The following is a 13,683-nucleotide window of genomic DNA, read 5'->3' as shown; positions in this document are numbered from 1 at the left end:
TGTTCTTCAGAGGTGCAATCAGTTAATAATAGTAGTAGCAGTAATTGCTTTGGACTAATTAGATTGATTCTAGTAATAGAATATGCATAATATTTTTCCCTCCAAGCTGTTACTGGAGGGTGGATAGTCGTTGTAAGAACCATTCTGTTGCACCAATTGTTAATGAAGTACAATTCTAGCAGTGGTATTTACTCTGATGTTAAAAAATATAATAATGAGAGAATGGTAGTATCACATTTCCATTAATGTAAATGTGGAGTTTGTAGGAAATAAATTATCCATTTTTCCTTAAAGAATTACCAGTGCAATGAACAACCCACTGAATTAATTGGCAAAGCTCCTATTGACTATAAATTTCATATTTATTAGTAAGAATGTTCTTTATCTTGACTGTTTTTAAAATATAGTCATATATGTTGAAAGGAGTGTTGTTTTAATTGATTGCATTGGAAATACATCAATGCAGATCACTAAAATACAAGGTTACATTGTGCTGTACTGGAATAACCTTCTTCATCCCAGTTCTCAAGTGTAGCATCATACTATGTGGATTGCCATGGAAACTACTTGGGCTCTCTATGTCTGCTTCCTTACATAAGCATGGCAAATAGTGTGCAATAAGAAGTAATTTTAGCACCTGCACAGAGGATTGGCTTCAAACCCCTACTTCATGTACCACTGTGTAGTATGAACTAGCATTTTTTGTTCCACCAATGTGCAATGTGCAATGGCTTTGCAATTTGCAATATCATATGCAAAAGTAGATAGAGCTTCTGTGCTTTTCAAAATTGCGTGAAGTGGAACCTTTGGCAGGCACCACTTATGTAGGAGTGAGAGAAACTGCACCTGCTAATATTCTTCCTTTTATGCAACTATTAAAGGTGCAAGAATCTTTCATCCTTTACACCACTGTGCCTTTATACTCTGGGTCCATTTATACTCTGGGTCTATTTTCTCCTGGATTAGCTGCTGTTGACTATTTCACCTTTTATGGCCCATTTAATTCCCAGTGTGGCCAGTTCCTGAGTGGAAGCAAGTGGGTTTTTTCTTAACAGCTTCAAGAAAGGCAGGGACTAGCAAGTTCTCTGAGCAGGTTTCAGAGTGTCCCATGAGCAGACCTGAGAGTGAAACATAAAGCAGATATGCCATTTTACTGGTTGATCTTGGTATCAAGCACCTTCTGCTTCAGCATAATTTATTTTTTAAAATATAAAGAATTATGCTACACTTTAGAAATCACTTGCAGGGAAATAATTTTATCCAAAATTCAAAGAGAATGGAAGGTAATCTAAATCTGAATTCCAACCAAGAAGCTCAGTGATGGCCTTATCTGCATCTTTGGCAAAGTTTTTGCTATTTGAGAAATGATAGGATGCATGTGTGACAGTGCAATGAGCTCTAACTATGGTGGGGAACCTGTTGCCCTCCCAATGTTATTTGACTCCAACTCTCTTCACCCCCAGGGCCATATTTCTTCCAACACCGTTCTGCGGTAGTAAAAATAACCAAACTACATGTTTGTGGTACCTCGGGTTAAGTACTTAATTCGTTCCGGAGGTCCATACTTAACCTGAAACTGTTCTTAACCTGAAGCACCACTTTAGCTAATGGGGCCTCCTGCTGCTGCCACGCCGCCGGAGCACAATTTCTGTTCTCATCCTGAAGCAAAGTTCTTAACCTGAAGCACTATTTCTGAGTTAGCGGAGTCTGTAACCTGAAGCATATGTAACCTGAAGCATATGTAACCCGAGGTACCACTGTATTGCAACATGTGGTTTTTGTTCCTATACATCTTCATCTAGGTGTGATCAGTTTAATGACGATTTCTGGCATACATAAAATCATGCTCACTATTTTGAGACATTTTGGTTGGTAATAATAACTATTATGGCTAGTGCCATGCTGTGATTAATAATAATAATAATAATAGGATTTTATTTCTTTAGCCACTGGCTTTCAGTAGTATCTGAATAACCTAAACTAGTGGAGCAGGTTTGTTCTGTGAACTCCTCAAAAATACTATTGCATGTTTTTGAATGGCATGTTTTTAATATGATACATTGATCATTGTATCTGAGTAAATACGAGAACTGGCACCTTTCCAAATAAGAAGTATTCAGAAGAGGATTCCTCCCTTTAAGTTAGCCACAAAAAAGAGCTTTCTCTTAACAATTCTAAAAATGCAGTTTCCTGCATATGCAACAAGTTCCTTCAAAGGTCTCTTTGTTTGTTTTCAGGAAGAAACCCAAGACAGCTGAAAAACAGAAAGAGCCTGAGGAGAATGAGATTACGCAGACGGGTGCATACAGCGCCAAGTCAGGCCTTCCCTGCCTGAACTTTGAAACTGTCCCATCTTTGAGCCCAGCTCTCATCCATTCATCACATTCAGCAAGAAACCTGCACGCACACACAGGGTCACCTGATTGTGAGTACAATACTGCAGTTGTGGGGTATCGGTGTATATACTGAAACATGTTCTCCCGGGTTTCCTAGCATCAACCCATACTGTCAAAACAAAGACCTCTTCACTCAGATTATTGTATTTTTCAGGACATATGAATTATTCATACAGACAGACTCTGATTTGTAGGAAGTAACTTTTAATGAATCCATTTTCATTCATATCCAGACCATATTATTCATTTGTTTAGCTTATATGGAAGACTCAGGAGCAAGTGCTGAATATTATTGTTATTATTACACTTAATTTATTAATTGCCTTCTAAACCACTGTTTCTAAGGTGATTTACACATAAAATAATAAATCTAAAAACACCAGTGCAACAAATACATTAAAAAAACAAGATGAAAACTCTAAGAAGTGGATACTCATTGTAAAATGGTATATAATAAAAACATACAAAACACTGTTTAGCAACAGGCTCATCTCAGCTATCTGCCAATCTCCCATTCCCACCACCCTTCTGAGTAATACCCCTCCCCACCTTCTCACTATATAGAAGGATCTGGCAACTTCTGTTTCAGTGTATCTGAAGAAGTGTGCATGCACACGAAAGCTCATACCAAGAAACTTAGTTGGTCTTTAAGGTGCTACTGGAAGGAATTTTTTATTTTGACTGTTTAGCAAAGATAGGCTGAAGCCTTTTATTATTATTATTTGAGTCATATTACTTCTCACTAGCTGTTCCATAGTTGTGGAACTTCCCTTACTTTACGAACATGTAGAAAACTCAAAAACTTTCTGATTTTGCAGATCATGAAGGAGACAGTCTCTAAACACTGTTGACTTTCATACATTAAGGACTTTGTAGATCCAGATCACACACTGGGCCTTAGAAGAGTATAAAGATCCAGTGCAGATAGCAGACCTCAGTGCCGCCAGTAGCCTAAACCAGTCAGGAATTGCCTCACAACACTTTGCACAGTCCCTACTTTCTGGAATCAGCATGGCAGGAAAGAACAAAGACATTTCATAATGGCCCTACATATCTACATTATCTATCTATCTGTGGTGGTAGTGATGGTACATCCCATTTTTTCCTAATCAATTCAAAACAGCTAGCAGCATTCTTATAATCAGTGCTGCTGCTACAGTATAGCATACTGAATACATTAACAGTTTATTTTAGAAACAGATTATTTCATAAAGTTACAGTCCAGTGCACATCTGCTTGGGAGTAAATCCCACTGTGCAATGTGAGACTTACTTCCAAACCTCATCTGAGCTAAAGATGTCACTCCAATCCTTTGTCCAAAACTGGATTTCCTATTCATACACTAAGATTTACCCCACACTTTCGAACAATGGAAAACCGTCATTTTGCCACCCACAAAAAATATCATTTTCTTATTCACTGTGTAGGATACCTATACAGTGGTACCTTGGTTTTCAAACGTAATCCATTCCGGAAGACCGAGTTCTGAAATGTTCGAAAACCCAATAGCCGACAGCTAGGCCTCAGGATCTTGCACTCAGCAGAAGCCGCGTGGCATGTTCAACTTCTGAGATGTGTTCAAAACCTGAAGCATTTACTTACGGGTTTACGGCGTTCAAAAACCGAAATATTCATCAACAGACACATTCGAAAACCGAGGTACCACTGTACTACATAAGACCAGACAGCAGTCTAAATGAAATCACCCTTCTCCTTTAAGCAAGGTCAAATACCCATCCATCCAAGACATCTGAAGGCAGTCCTGTTTAGGGAAGTTTTTAATGTTTGAAGCTATATTTTGTTTTTAATGTTCTGTTAAAAGCCACCCAGAGTGGCTGGGGAAACCCAGCTAGATGGACAGGGTAGAAATAATAAATTCTTCTTCTTCTTCTTCTTCTTCTTCTTCTTCTTCTTCTTCTTCTTCTTCTTGACGACCCCAAAATTCACCCCTTCATTTGGCACAAGCAGCATGCCAATCAGATCCCCATCCAAACCTCAAACATTATGCTCATCAGGCACCCATCTGAATCCCAAACTCCAGCTCTTTCCCCATCGCCAAATGATTGTCTAGGTATAAAAATTATATTTTTCTTTTGTTGAGACCAGATGCTCTTCTGAATCACATCCCCTGATGCATCTTAGTCTTATAGGAGAAGAATGCCATTAAAATTAAGGTTTGCTGTTTCTCGCTTACAAGACACAGGTCATTGTCCTGCTGATTTGAGAGCAATAATTGCCCTTTCCTCCTCCGCTGTAACCTGTGTATGCTAGATAATATTGATAGATACACGTGGAAGACTGTGTAGGTGGAAAGGACTACAAATTTCAAATGGAAGAATCCTCTGTACTGTATGCAATCCACGATGTGGTCCAAATGTGGTCACTCTAGGGCGGGGTGGCCAACCATTCAGATTCCTCTCCTGATGAGAGTTGCAGTCTAGCAGCATCTGCAGGACACCACTCTGGCTCCCCCTTCTCTAAGGATTCCACTCAAAGCATCTCTGTCTGGTTATCACTGCTGTGATGTGCAAATGAAATGCTCAAGGAACTTTGCGGTAAGGTGCGGTGAAGGATTCTGCATCAAATACAGTTCTAAAACATATTCAAGAACATTCCACCACAGCTTCTCAGACAAGCCGCAACTTCTGCACTGCTAGATAATGCAGTATAGTGCACACATCGTTGACATGGATTGAACCTATAAAAAGGAAAAAATAAAACAATTGCAATTTCAGTGGCATTCTTAAGTTAAAAATTAGCGTCACTGGATTTTTCAAAACTGATGGTGCCCACCTGAAACTGCACTGTGACAGAATGATTATTTTGCCATTCAAGTTAGATTTGAACTAAACAGAATATAGTTCAGCATTCCCCATATTTAGCATTCCCCAAACTAAATATGATGGACCTGTTGCAAGTCTTTAGGTCTGTTGTATGTTTATTTCAAAGACGTCAACACAAGCTCTTTACTTTTATTTAATGATTCTCTTTTCATTTTATATTTTATATTGAATTTGAAATTACCGTGTAGCTGAAACCAGTTGCAAAAAGTATGACATTTCTGGTCAGCTGTTTAATATACTGAAGCTTTACAACAATTCCAGCAACAAAGCCCTTTGGATGAATTGGGCATATGTAAAATCTCAGTTTCCCTAATGATTTGGGGATGTCATAGTTTCCTTCTTCTGATGTGGTTTTAAAATGAAAATTTACAAGCAGGAAAAAAGGAAGAAGCCAGCTTCCAAAGCCAACCAGACTTTGTGGAGGCCAATAAAAAAAAAATCAGGTCATTGCAATAAAAGTAAGGTTATCCATTTCTTTTTTAAGTTAGAAAACAACAACCTGTCTAAGCACAAAGGTTGGAAGTTAGCCATGTTATTGCTATTATTGTTAACTGAAATCACTTTAGCTACCATTTACCCTTTCTTCTTTCATACATTCTAACATTTTTAGGAAGCAGTGCCCACACACAAATCTGTTCACATTTTATGACCAACGCAAAATTGGCTTACAGTCGTCTCTAAGAGGAAAAATAAAAAATGAGCAAGTGTGGAATTAAGGCATGCTATATGTTTTATTTTCCAGCAAACAATCTGCTTAACCTTTTCACAGAAATGAGAAAGTTAATTAGTTAGTGAGACTTGAGGTATCATCCCAATATTTGTTTACGAAACAAGTTAGGAAGCACGAAAGTGGCTTGGCATAAAGTCTGGGGATGGAATGAGCCATAGCAGTGTGATTTTCTTTTATTGCCTCACATCAGATGGCCACGGTTCTTTATGAGGCACAATAGTGTTTGAGTCCAGTGTGCGTTGCTGCTTTTGCCACTCTAAATTCTACGAATCAACTGCAAATTCAATCTTTATTTGCTTTAACAACTTATAGGCTGCCTTTCAACATAAAAGCTTTCCCAAGGTGGCTTACGATCAGTATATTTAGCAGTGTTTTTTAAACCAAAAACCAAACATTTTAGGCTAAAAGAGGAACACAGAACCGTTCCTAAACCAGAATAATTTTTTAACTATTCAAAACAGAGAGCTGTGATTTTTTTTCTTGGAGGCAAGAATTCAATCCTTTTAGACTTCAGGCTGATGGCAGGGACCAGAGCGTACATTCCTTTGAAGAAAGGATATGGACTTGTATGTCCCTTTATATATCAGCTGCCGTGAGACAAACCACCTACTATAGACCAATCCTCAGTTAATCATGGAATTTGCTTTGGAAGTGGAAATGGGTTCTCATTCTTCCACATGCTCCAGGTGTTAATGTGGTCAAGTTCTGTGGAACTATAGGCACACACTGTTGAGATTCTTAGCTACTTCTCAAATACCATCTCAGCCACAAACTCTTTAGGCAAGGTGTTGTCCATTAGTCTTAGCCTCCCATCTCTAATAATAATCCAAAATAATTATGTACATGGTTCCCCAACAGATACAGCTTGTTTCATCCAAGTACCTTATTATGTAATGCTGAGAATGCTGAACCCTGGAAAAGGTTTTTACTGGGCTCTCACCCCATAAATGCCTCCCAGCAACTGCTCATAAGACTGACAGTTTTGAAAATGACACAACTTTTATAAAATGCCTAGCCAGCCAAACTTATAATGTGCACTTTTTTGTAACAGGCTCTTGGACTGTAAGGGGCTAATGAGACTGCCATATCATACAGGAATATTGTAAGGATTTTAAAAAAAAATTATGTAGTTGAAGTTCTTTCACATATTAAAGGCACCATGTGATTTAAAGCCTCACCTGCATATTTCTTTTGATGAATGGTATATCAACAATACCTTTCTTTGAAACCAACAATGCACCTATTCTTGTAAATTTTCAGTAACTCACCAAAGAGAAAGTACTTAGTTTGGCACAATTTTTATTATGGATTTCAAGAATCATGTGATTTTCAGTAGTGGCATGAAGAATTCATATCAGCTTGCTACTTTTATCCAAGATCGCTGTATTTTTACAGTGTATTTTATGAAACCTAGAATACAATTATCTTTTTGTTCTGGGATTCTGTATATAGTCTCCAGCAGGGACCTAATTATTGTTGCTGATTGAGATATGTTTTCAGTAGATGTCGTACTTCTTTTAAGGAGTCACTTATAAAGGTAAAAACAAGAAGTCTAGGCTCAATATTTGTGTTTTGAATTATCTAGACCATGTGGGAATATGCAGCATACCTTCCCCCCTTTTACAGTATATAGTGCAATGTTTCTACTTCATAGCCCACAAGAGGATTATAATATAAATTTAAAAGTACTTTCTTAGTGGATATTTTGACATTTTTAAGCACTAAAAATATGACTGGAACAGTGTAGTGTTAACATTTTGGAAAGCCTTTTTATAATAGAAATGCTAATACATGCATAAAAGTGGAAACCCACAACCAAATGTTTTGCTGTATTCTTGGGTCCTAATATCTATTTACAGTTCCAGATAGTCTGCAGCATCAACATTAGTTGAGACTCACAAGGGTTGGGGAGGCGACATTTTCCCCACCCTCCTAAAACCTTTCCCCTTTGTGTTATATAGCACTGAGGGATTCATGTTTGGAGTAGCTGCCAGCTCTGAACCTGAGTCCTGTCCAGCACTGGATAAAGTTTCTGGAAAATGAAAAATTACAAAGGTGTCCCCCTCCTGTAACATCTCTCTGTACCACAGGAAGGAGAAGTGTTTATTTTGTTTGTAACTTCATGTCTCCCAACCACTCCAGAACATTGTCAATGTCAGGGGCTTGGGTAGACCAAGTCCCTCCTTCCTTTTTGTTCCAAACTGACACTAAACTACCATCAACATTCCATGGCAGCCAGTTTCCTCCTCTTCTTCTTCAACTGCACCCCAACATCATGCAGCTGCTGAAAACCAATGAACACATAAATCTCTGTTTGTGCAGCTTGACTTTTTTCAGAAGTGTTACTTTGGATAAGGATCTCTGGCCAAATAACAAACGACTGTAGAGCAACATATGAATCCCCTTCCTTTGCATCTATTGCTGAATTATTTTTGTTGTTAGATTACAAGGGAAATGATACATTACATTCAACAGCCATTTAATGACATCACTCTGATAGCTTTACCAGTTTTAGCTCATTGCATTTCAAATCATCCTAATAGAAACTCCTTTCCTGTCACAACTAAATTGTTAATTTTATCTATACCACCTATCTATACCACCTTCCACTGAAAGTCTTAAGGTGGTTTACAACAGTTTCAAGATTGCTTATGGGCTGATCTACAAAAACTAGCAACATACTCCCATGCAAGTGCTTCACATTCATGACAAGTTACAGTTTACAGACTTTTCCCTCATTAGACCATAAATTAGTTTTGTGTTGTCTGAAGTATTTCCTTTTGTCCTGAATCTCCTCCCAATCAGTTTCATTGAGTGACCTGTTTCCTGTATTATGTCATACAGTTTGGTCATGGCCACTAGCTTAGATAGCTTTGAAAAACGATTAAACAAATTAAAGGGGGGGGGGAGAGAATTGTCTATCCACTTTCTCTATGCCATGCATAATTTTAGAAATCTTGTTCATGTCCCCCCCCCCAAGTTGTCCTTTTTTCCCAAAATGAAAAAGCCCCAAGCATTCTAACCTTTCTTTATAGAAGGGTTGTTCCAGTACTCTTGAATTTTTACTACTCTGGATAATTTAGTATCATCTGAAAATTTAGCCGCCTCAGTGCTCACCCTAACTTCAGATCATTTGTGTAGAAGTTTTTTAAAAAAGAAAACCAGTCCCAATACAAATCCTTGGGGGATTTTACTTTTTACTTTCTTCCATTGTGAAGACTACCCTTTTATTCCTACTCCCTGCTTCTTGTTCTTTAACTTTAATGACAATATATATTCTGATTCCATGTCTGTTAAGTTTACTCCAGAGTCTGTGATGAATGACTTTGTGAAAAGCTTTTTGAAAGTTTTAAGTATGCGGTGTGTACCAGATCACTCTATGAGCATGCTCAAAAAACTCTTTTTAACGTTTGTGAACTTACCTTTGCAGAACACATGCTGGCTCTTCTTTAGCACCATTTTTTTCTTTAATAATGCTTTTAACCACTTTGCCTACCTGCTATTTGTATGAGCAAGTTGCTCCACATAGGATTCATCTTGGTATGGTCAGCAGTATAGTATCTGCTTGGCATGCAGAAGGCCACAAGCTCCATTCCCATCATCTCCACACAGGGCTGGGAATGGGAAACCCCAAAGAGCTGCTGTCAGTAAGTGTACACATTACTGTTACACGTCACCCCAGTCTCTGAGAAGTGAGAGAATCCAGGGTTTCCAGGCACTTACCCAGGTTCAGTTACCTTGGAACAGGGGTGGAGGAAGGGGGTGCGGTAGGTGTGGTCCGCCGCGGGTGTCACCATTGAGGGGGGTGACAAAATGCCGGGTGGCACTCACTGCGGGGCCTGCAGCGCACCCAAGCCACACATCTCTCCTGGGCTCCGCACTGCCCAAACGGTTGACCCGCTGCCTCTCCCCCAGCTGTAGGTCGGCTGAGTGGGAGGAGGCAGGCAGACTGGAGGCCCCGCCCTCACCCCGCCCCTATGGGTGGCTTGCTCCACTCCTGGGCACTCTACCCCAGGCACCCAAGCGGCTTCCTTCCCAGCTGCCTTGGAATGAAGGGCAGCAGAGACACTGGTATCTTTAGGATATATGGTTGTATTTACACATCTATAACCTGGGTATAAGATAGACGGGCTCACAGCATTGACACTCTAACAGATCACAAGTTTTGATCCAGCAAAGAACAAGCATGTCTCTGTGTCTCCAGCTTTCCAGCCTGCTTCTAACTCAGCTCACTAGACTCCTATTGTTCTTTTCCTCTGGAAGCTAGGTGGGGGTGGCACACCCATTTCCTTCCTTTTCCTCACCATCACTTAGTTGTACCTCTTGCAACCTAGCGCATTCTTTTGGGATGCTGATGAGGACCCTTAAGTGGGTAGCTAAGGCCATGGTCTCACCAAGAAATTTGTCTGACTAGTTCGGCAAACTCCTCTTGTTAGACTGTCACCTCACAGGATACCAGACTCGAAGAACTGGAAGGGACTCAGGACATTATCTAGACTGACCACTACCAAACCTACAACATTACTGGCTAAGATGAACCAATGATTTGACTTGGTATAAGGGAGCTTCCCATGTTCCTATACACAATCATGGTGACACTTTATCAAGCAGCAGCAATTTCTTCTTCTTCTTTGGCGATCACTCGTAGCTGATAAGATTGTCTTCCATGAATGTGGTCTTACCAATGTGTCCATAAGTTACTGTGGAGGCCAATTCTGGATCCGCACATCGTTCCACAGTGGGGACATATGTTTCCAGGTGGGAGTTGATCATGGTGAGGACTTGCCAAACGTGCCTCCCTCTTAGCTTGTTTCTCCCTTTCTTCCTGAGTTCATCCATGATGCCTTTGGTGAAGGCTGTTATCTAACTGGAGCACTTGCTTGCCGGTGTTTATACTACATTATTTTATATTTGCTTTGAGATCGTCTTTAAACCTCTTTTGTTGTCCACCAGCATTACACTTTCCTTTCTTAAATTGGGAATAGAGTAGTTGCTTTGGAAGATGATAATCAGGCATGACCATTCCAGTGAAGTTGATGCTGAATTACATAATCTCAGTGACTGCATGTTTATGGCTAGATCATATGAATAGTGCCTCAGCCTCTGAAAGAGCACCTAAATGGTTGCATTATTTTCTGATGTTTTTCTTGCCATGAGCCAATTTCCCCCATGTTACAGATGCCCAACTGGCCTCCTCTAGAAGTTGGACATTTAGTGTCACTGATCCCATGCTGTGGAATGCTCTTCCAGCAGACATTTGGCAAGCATCCTAGCTTTTGACTTTCAGGCTGACAGACTTATGCAGTTGCTTAAAATGTTATTGATTAGTCTGTCATTTTAAATGTTGTTCTGTACTGTTTTAAATAGTGTTTTGCATTTTATTGGATACATGTTGTTGTGTACTGTCCCAATATTTTATGAGATGGTAGGATCTAAATACTTTTATTAATGAATGAATACATAATAGAATAACTGAGTGGGAAACTGGGGTAAAAATGGAATAAGTAATAAATAAATTTAGGTAAACTACATCACTGACAAGCTCAGTAGTAGCTCTGCACACTTCTGAGGTGCATCTGTGTGTGTGTTGTCATGAACTCATGCTTTTAGGAAATTCTCTTTCATCCCTTCTGACTCAGACTCTGTGTGTTGCTTATAAAAGGACAGGAATAAATAAATAAATAGAGATCATATCAACCTTTTAGCCTGGGTAGTTTTCAGCTACTAGCAAGTGCCTATTTAATGCAGTCAGGAGAGGACAATAGACAATATATAAAGCAAGGTATACATTGGATTGCAGTTTGGAATTGAAGAGAAAAATAAATATCTGTTCAATTTTCAGGTTGTTTCCTGAATCGATTTAAGAATATGAAAGGGGAAATGTAACATGGTTAATTGCACGTAGAGATTTTCTTATCCCTGCTAAATGCAGATAGTGAAAATAGGGCTTTCTATGCATGCATATTGGTACACATGTTAAACTTTCATGCAGCTGGGAACCCTGCACAATCAGATTAAATATGAAGAATCTGTGCACTTTCCACTGTGTTGTTGTTGTTGTTGTTGTTGTTGTTTAGTCGTGTCCGACTCTTCGTGACCCCATGGACCAGAGCACACCAGACACTCCTGTCTTCCACTGACTCCCGCCGTTTGGTCAAACTCATGCTGGTGGCTTTGAGAACACTGTCCAACCATCTCGTCCTCTGTCGTCCCCTTCTCCTTGTGCCCTCAATCTTTCCCAACATCAGAGTCTTTTCCAGGGAGTCTTCTCTTCTCATGAGGTGGCCAAAGTATTGGAGCCTCAGCTTCAGGGCTGATTTCCTTAAGAATGAATAGGTTTGATCTTCCTGCAGTCCATGGGACTCTCAAGAGTCTCCTCCAGCACCACAATTCAAAAGCATCAATTCTTCGGTGATCAGCCTTCTTTATGGTCCAGCTCTCACTTCCATACATCACTACTGCGAAAATCACAGCTTTAACTATACAGACCTTTGTCAGCAAAGTGATGTCTCTGCTTTTTAAGATGTTGTCTAGGTTTGTCACTGCTTTTCTCCCAAGAAGCAGGCGGCTTTTAATTTCGTGACTGCTGTCACCATCTGCAGTGATCATGGAGCCCAAGAAAGTGAAATCTCTCACTGCCTCCATTTCTTCCGCTTCTATTTGCCGGGAGGTGATGGGACCAGTGGCCATGATCTTAGTTTTTTTGATGTTGAGCTTCAGACCATATTTTGCTCTCTCCTCTTTCATCCTCATTAAAAGGTTCTTTAATTCCTCCTCACTTTCTGCCATCAAGGTTGCATCATCTGCATATCTGAGGTTGTTGATATTTCTTCCAGCAATCTTAATTCCAGCTTGGGATTCATCCAATCCAGTCTTCTGCATATAAGTTAAATAAGCAGGGAGACAATATACAGTCTTGTCGAACTCCTTTCCCAATCAGTTGTTCCATATCCAGTTCTAACTGTAGCTTCTTGTCCCACATAGAGATATCTCAGGAGATAGATGAGGTGATCAGGCACTTCCACTGTACACACATACAAATGCAGTTCTTGCTTTAATACAGAGGCAGAGGCAGCTAACCTGATCCTATAACTTGCATGTGTTTTGTATAGCTGTGAAGCCAAGCATATCAAGGGGCTATAGTGTTGGGGTTTTGTTTGCAATGGATATTCCTTTAATGAATACAGAACAGGTGGCATTTATTGGACAGAAATTTATTGAACAAAAATAGATTTCTACTTGTAGGAAGTTCTGACTGCTGAATTTTTGCTTGTTGGCTGGCTGTTAAAAGCAGTCAGAAGACAGTTGCAGTCCTACATTTGCACCTTCTTCCCAGATCGAACTGCTCAGAGCTCAAACTAGATAGTAACATTCATCAGCTTTCTTTTCTTGAGAAATGATGCCATCATGTGGCCATTTTTATGTACACATTGAAGAAAAAAATCAGGTGTTTTGAATTTCCCTTTAGCTAACTTTATTGCTTATAATCCATCACAGATTAACTACCACGTAAAATAAACAGTATCTTAATTCATTGAATGTGTTACTTGAAAGAATATTAGATTAAGGAATTGGTTTTAACACAGATAAATAATTTCTTTGGAATTGTTAATGGATTATTGGCAATAGTGCAATAAGATCTGAAATCATTTTACAAGGAGGAGTTCTGATTAAGTTTCTTTTCAAAACTGACACTGTTAATCATCTTTCATTT

General features: G+C 39.4%; 1 protein-coding gene across 19 annotated transcripts in view; it reads left to right on the top strand.

The window, feature by feature from the left end:
* The window catches only part of ZBTB20 (zinc finger and BTB domain containing 20), a 487,687-nt gene that overhangs the window by 458,052 nt on the left and 15,952 nt on the right, over positions 1–13,683 (top strand). For all 19 annotated transcript variants that reach the window (XR_014009073.1, XR_014009074.1, XM_081197924.1 and 16 more), the window contains one exon: positions 2,238–2,425. Coding sequence is in view for 17 of the 19 variants with exons in the window: in XM_081197924.1 (XP_081054050.1) it covers positions 2,238–2,425 (188 nt within the window). In the remaining 2 variants the exon portion in view is untranslated. The remainder of the gene's footprint in view (positions 1–2,237; positions 2,426–13,683) is intronic.

This window comes from Podarcis bocagei, assembly GCF_964188305.1.
Source record: "Podarcis bocagei genome assembly, chromosome: 6".
In the NCBI taxonomy this organism is placed as follows: domain Eukaryota; kingdom Metazoa; phylum Chordata; class Lepidosauria; order Squamata; family Lacertidae; genus Podarcis; species Podarcis bocagei.
Note: the sequence above shows the minus strand (reverse complement) of the source record. Positions and strands in the feature narration are given on the sequence as shown.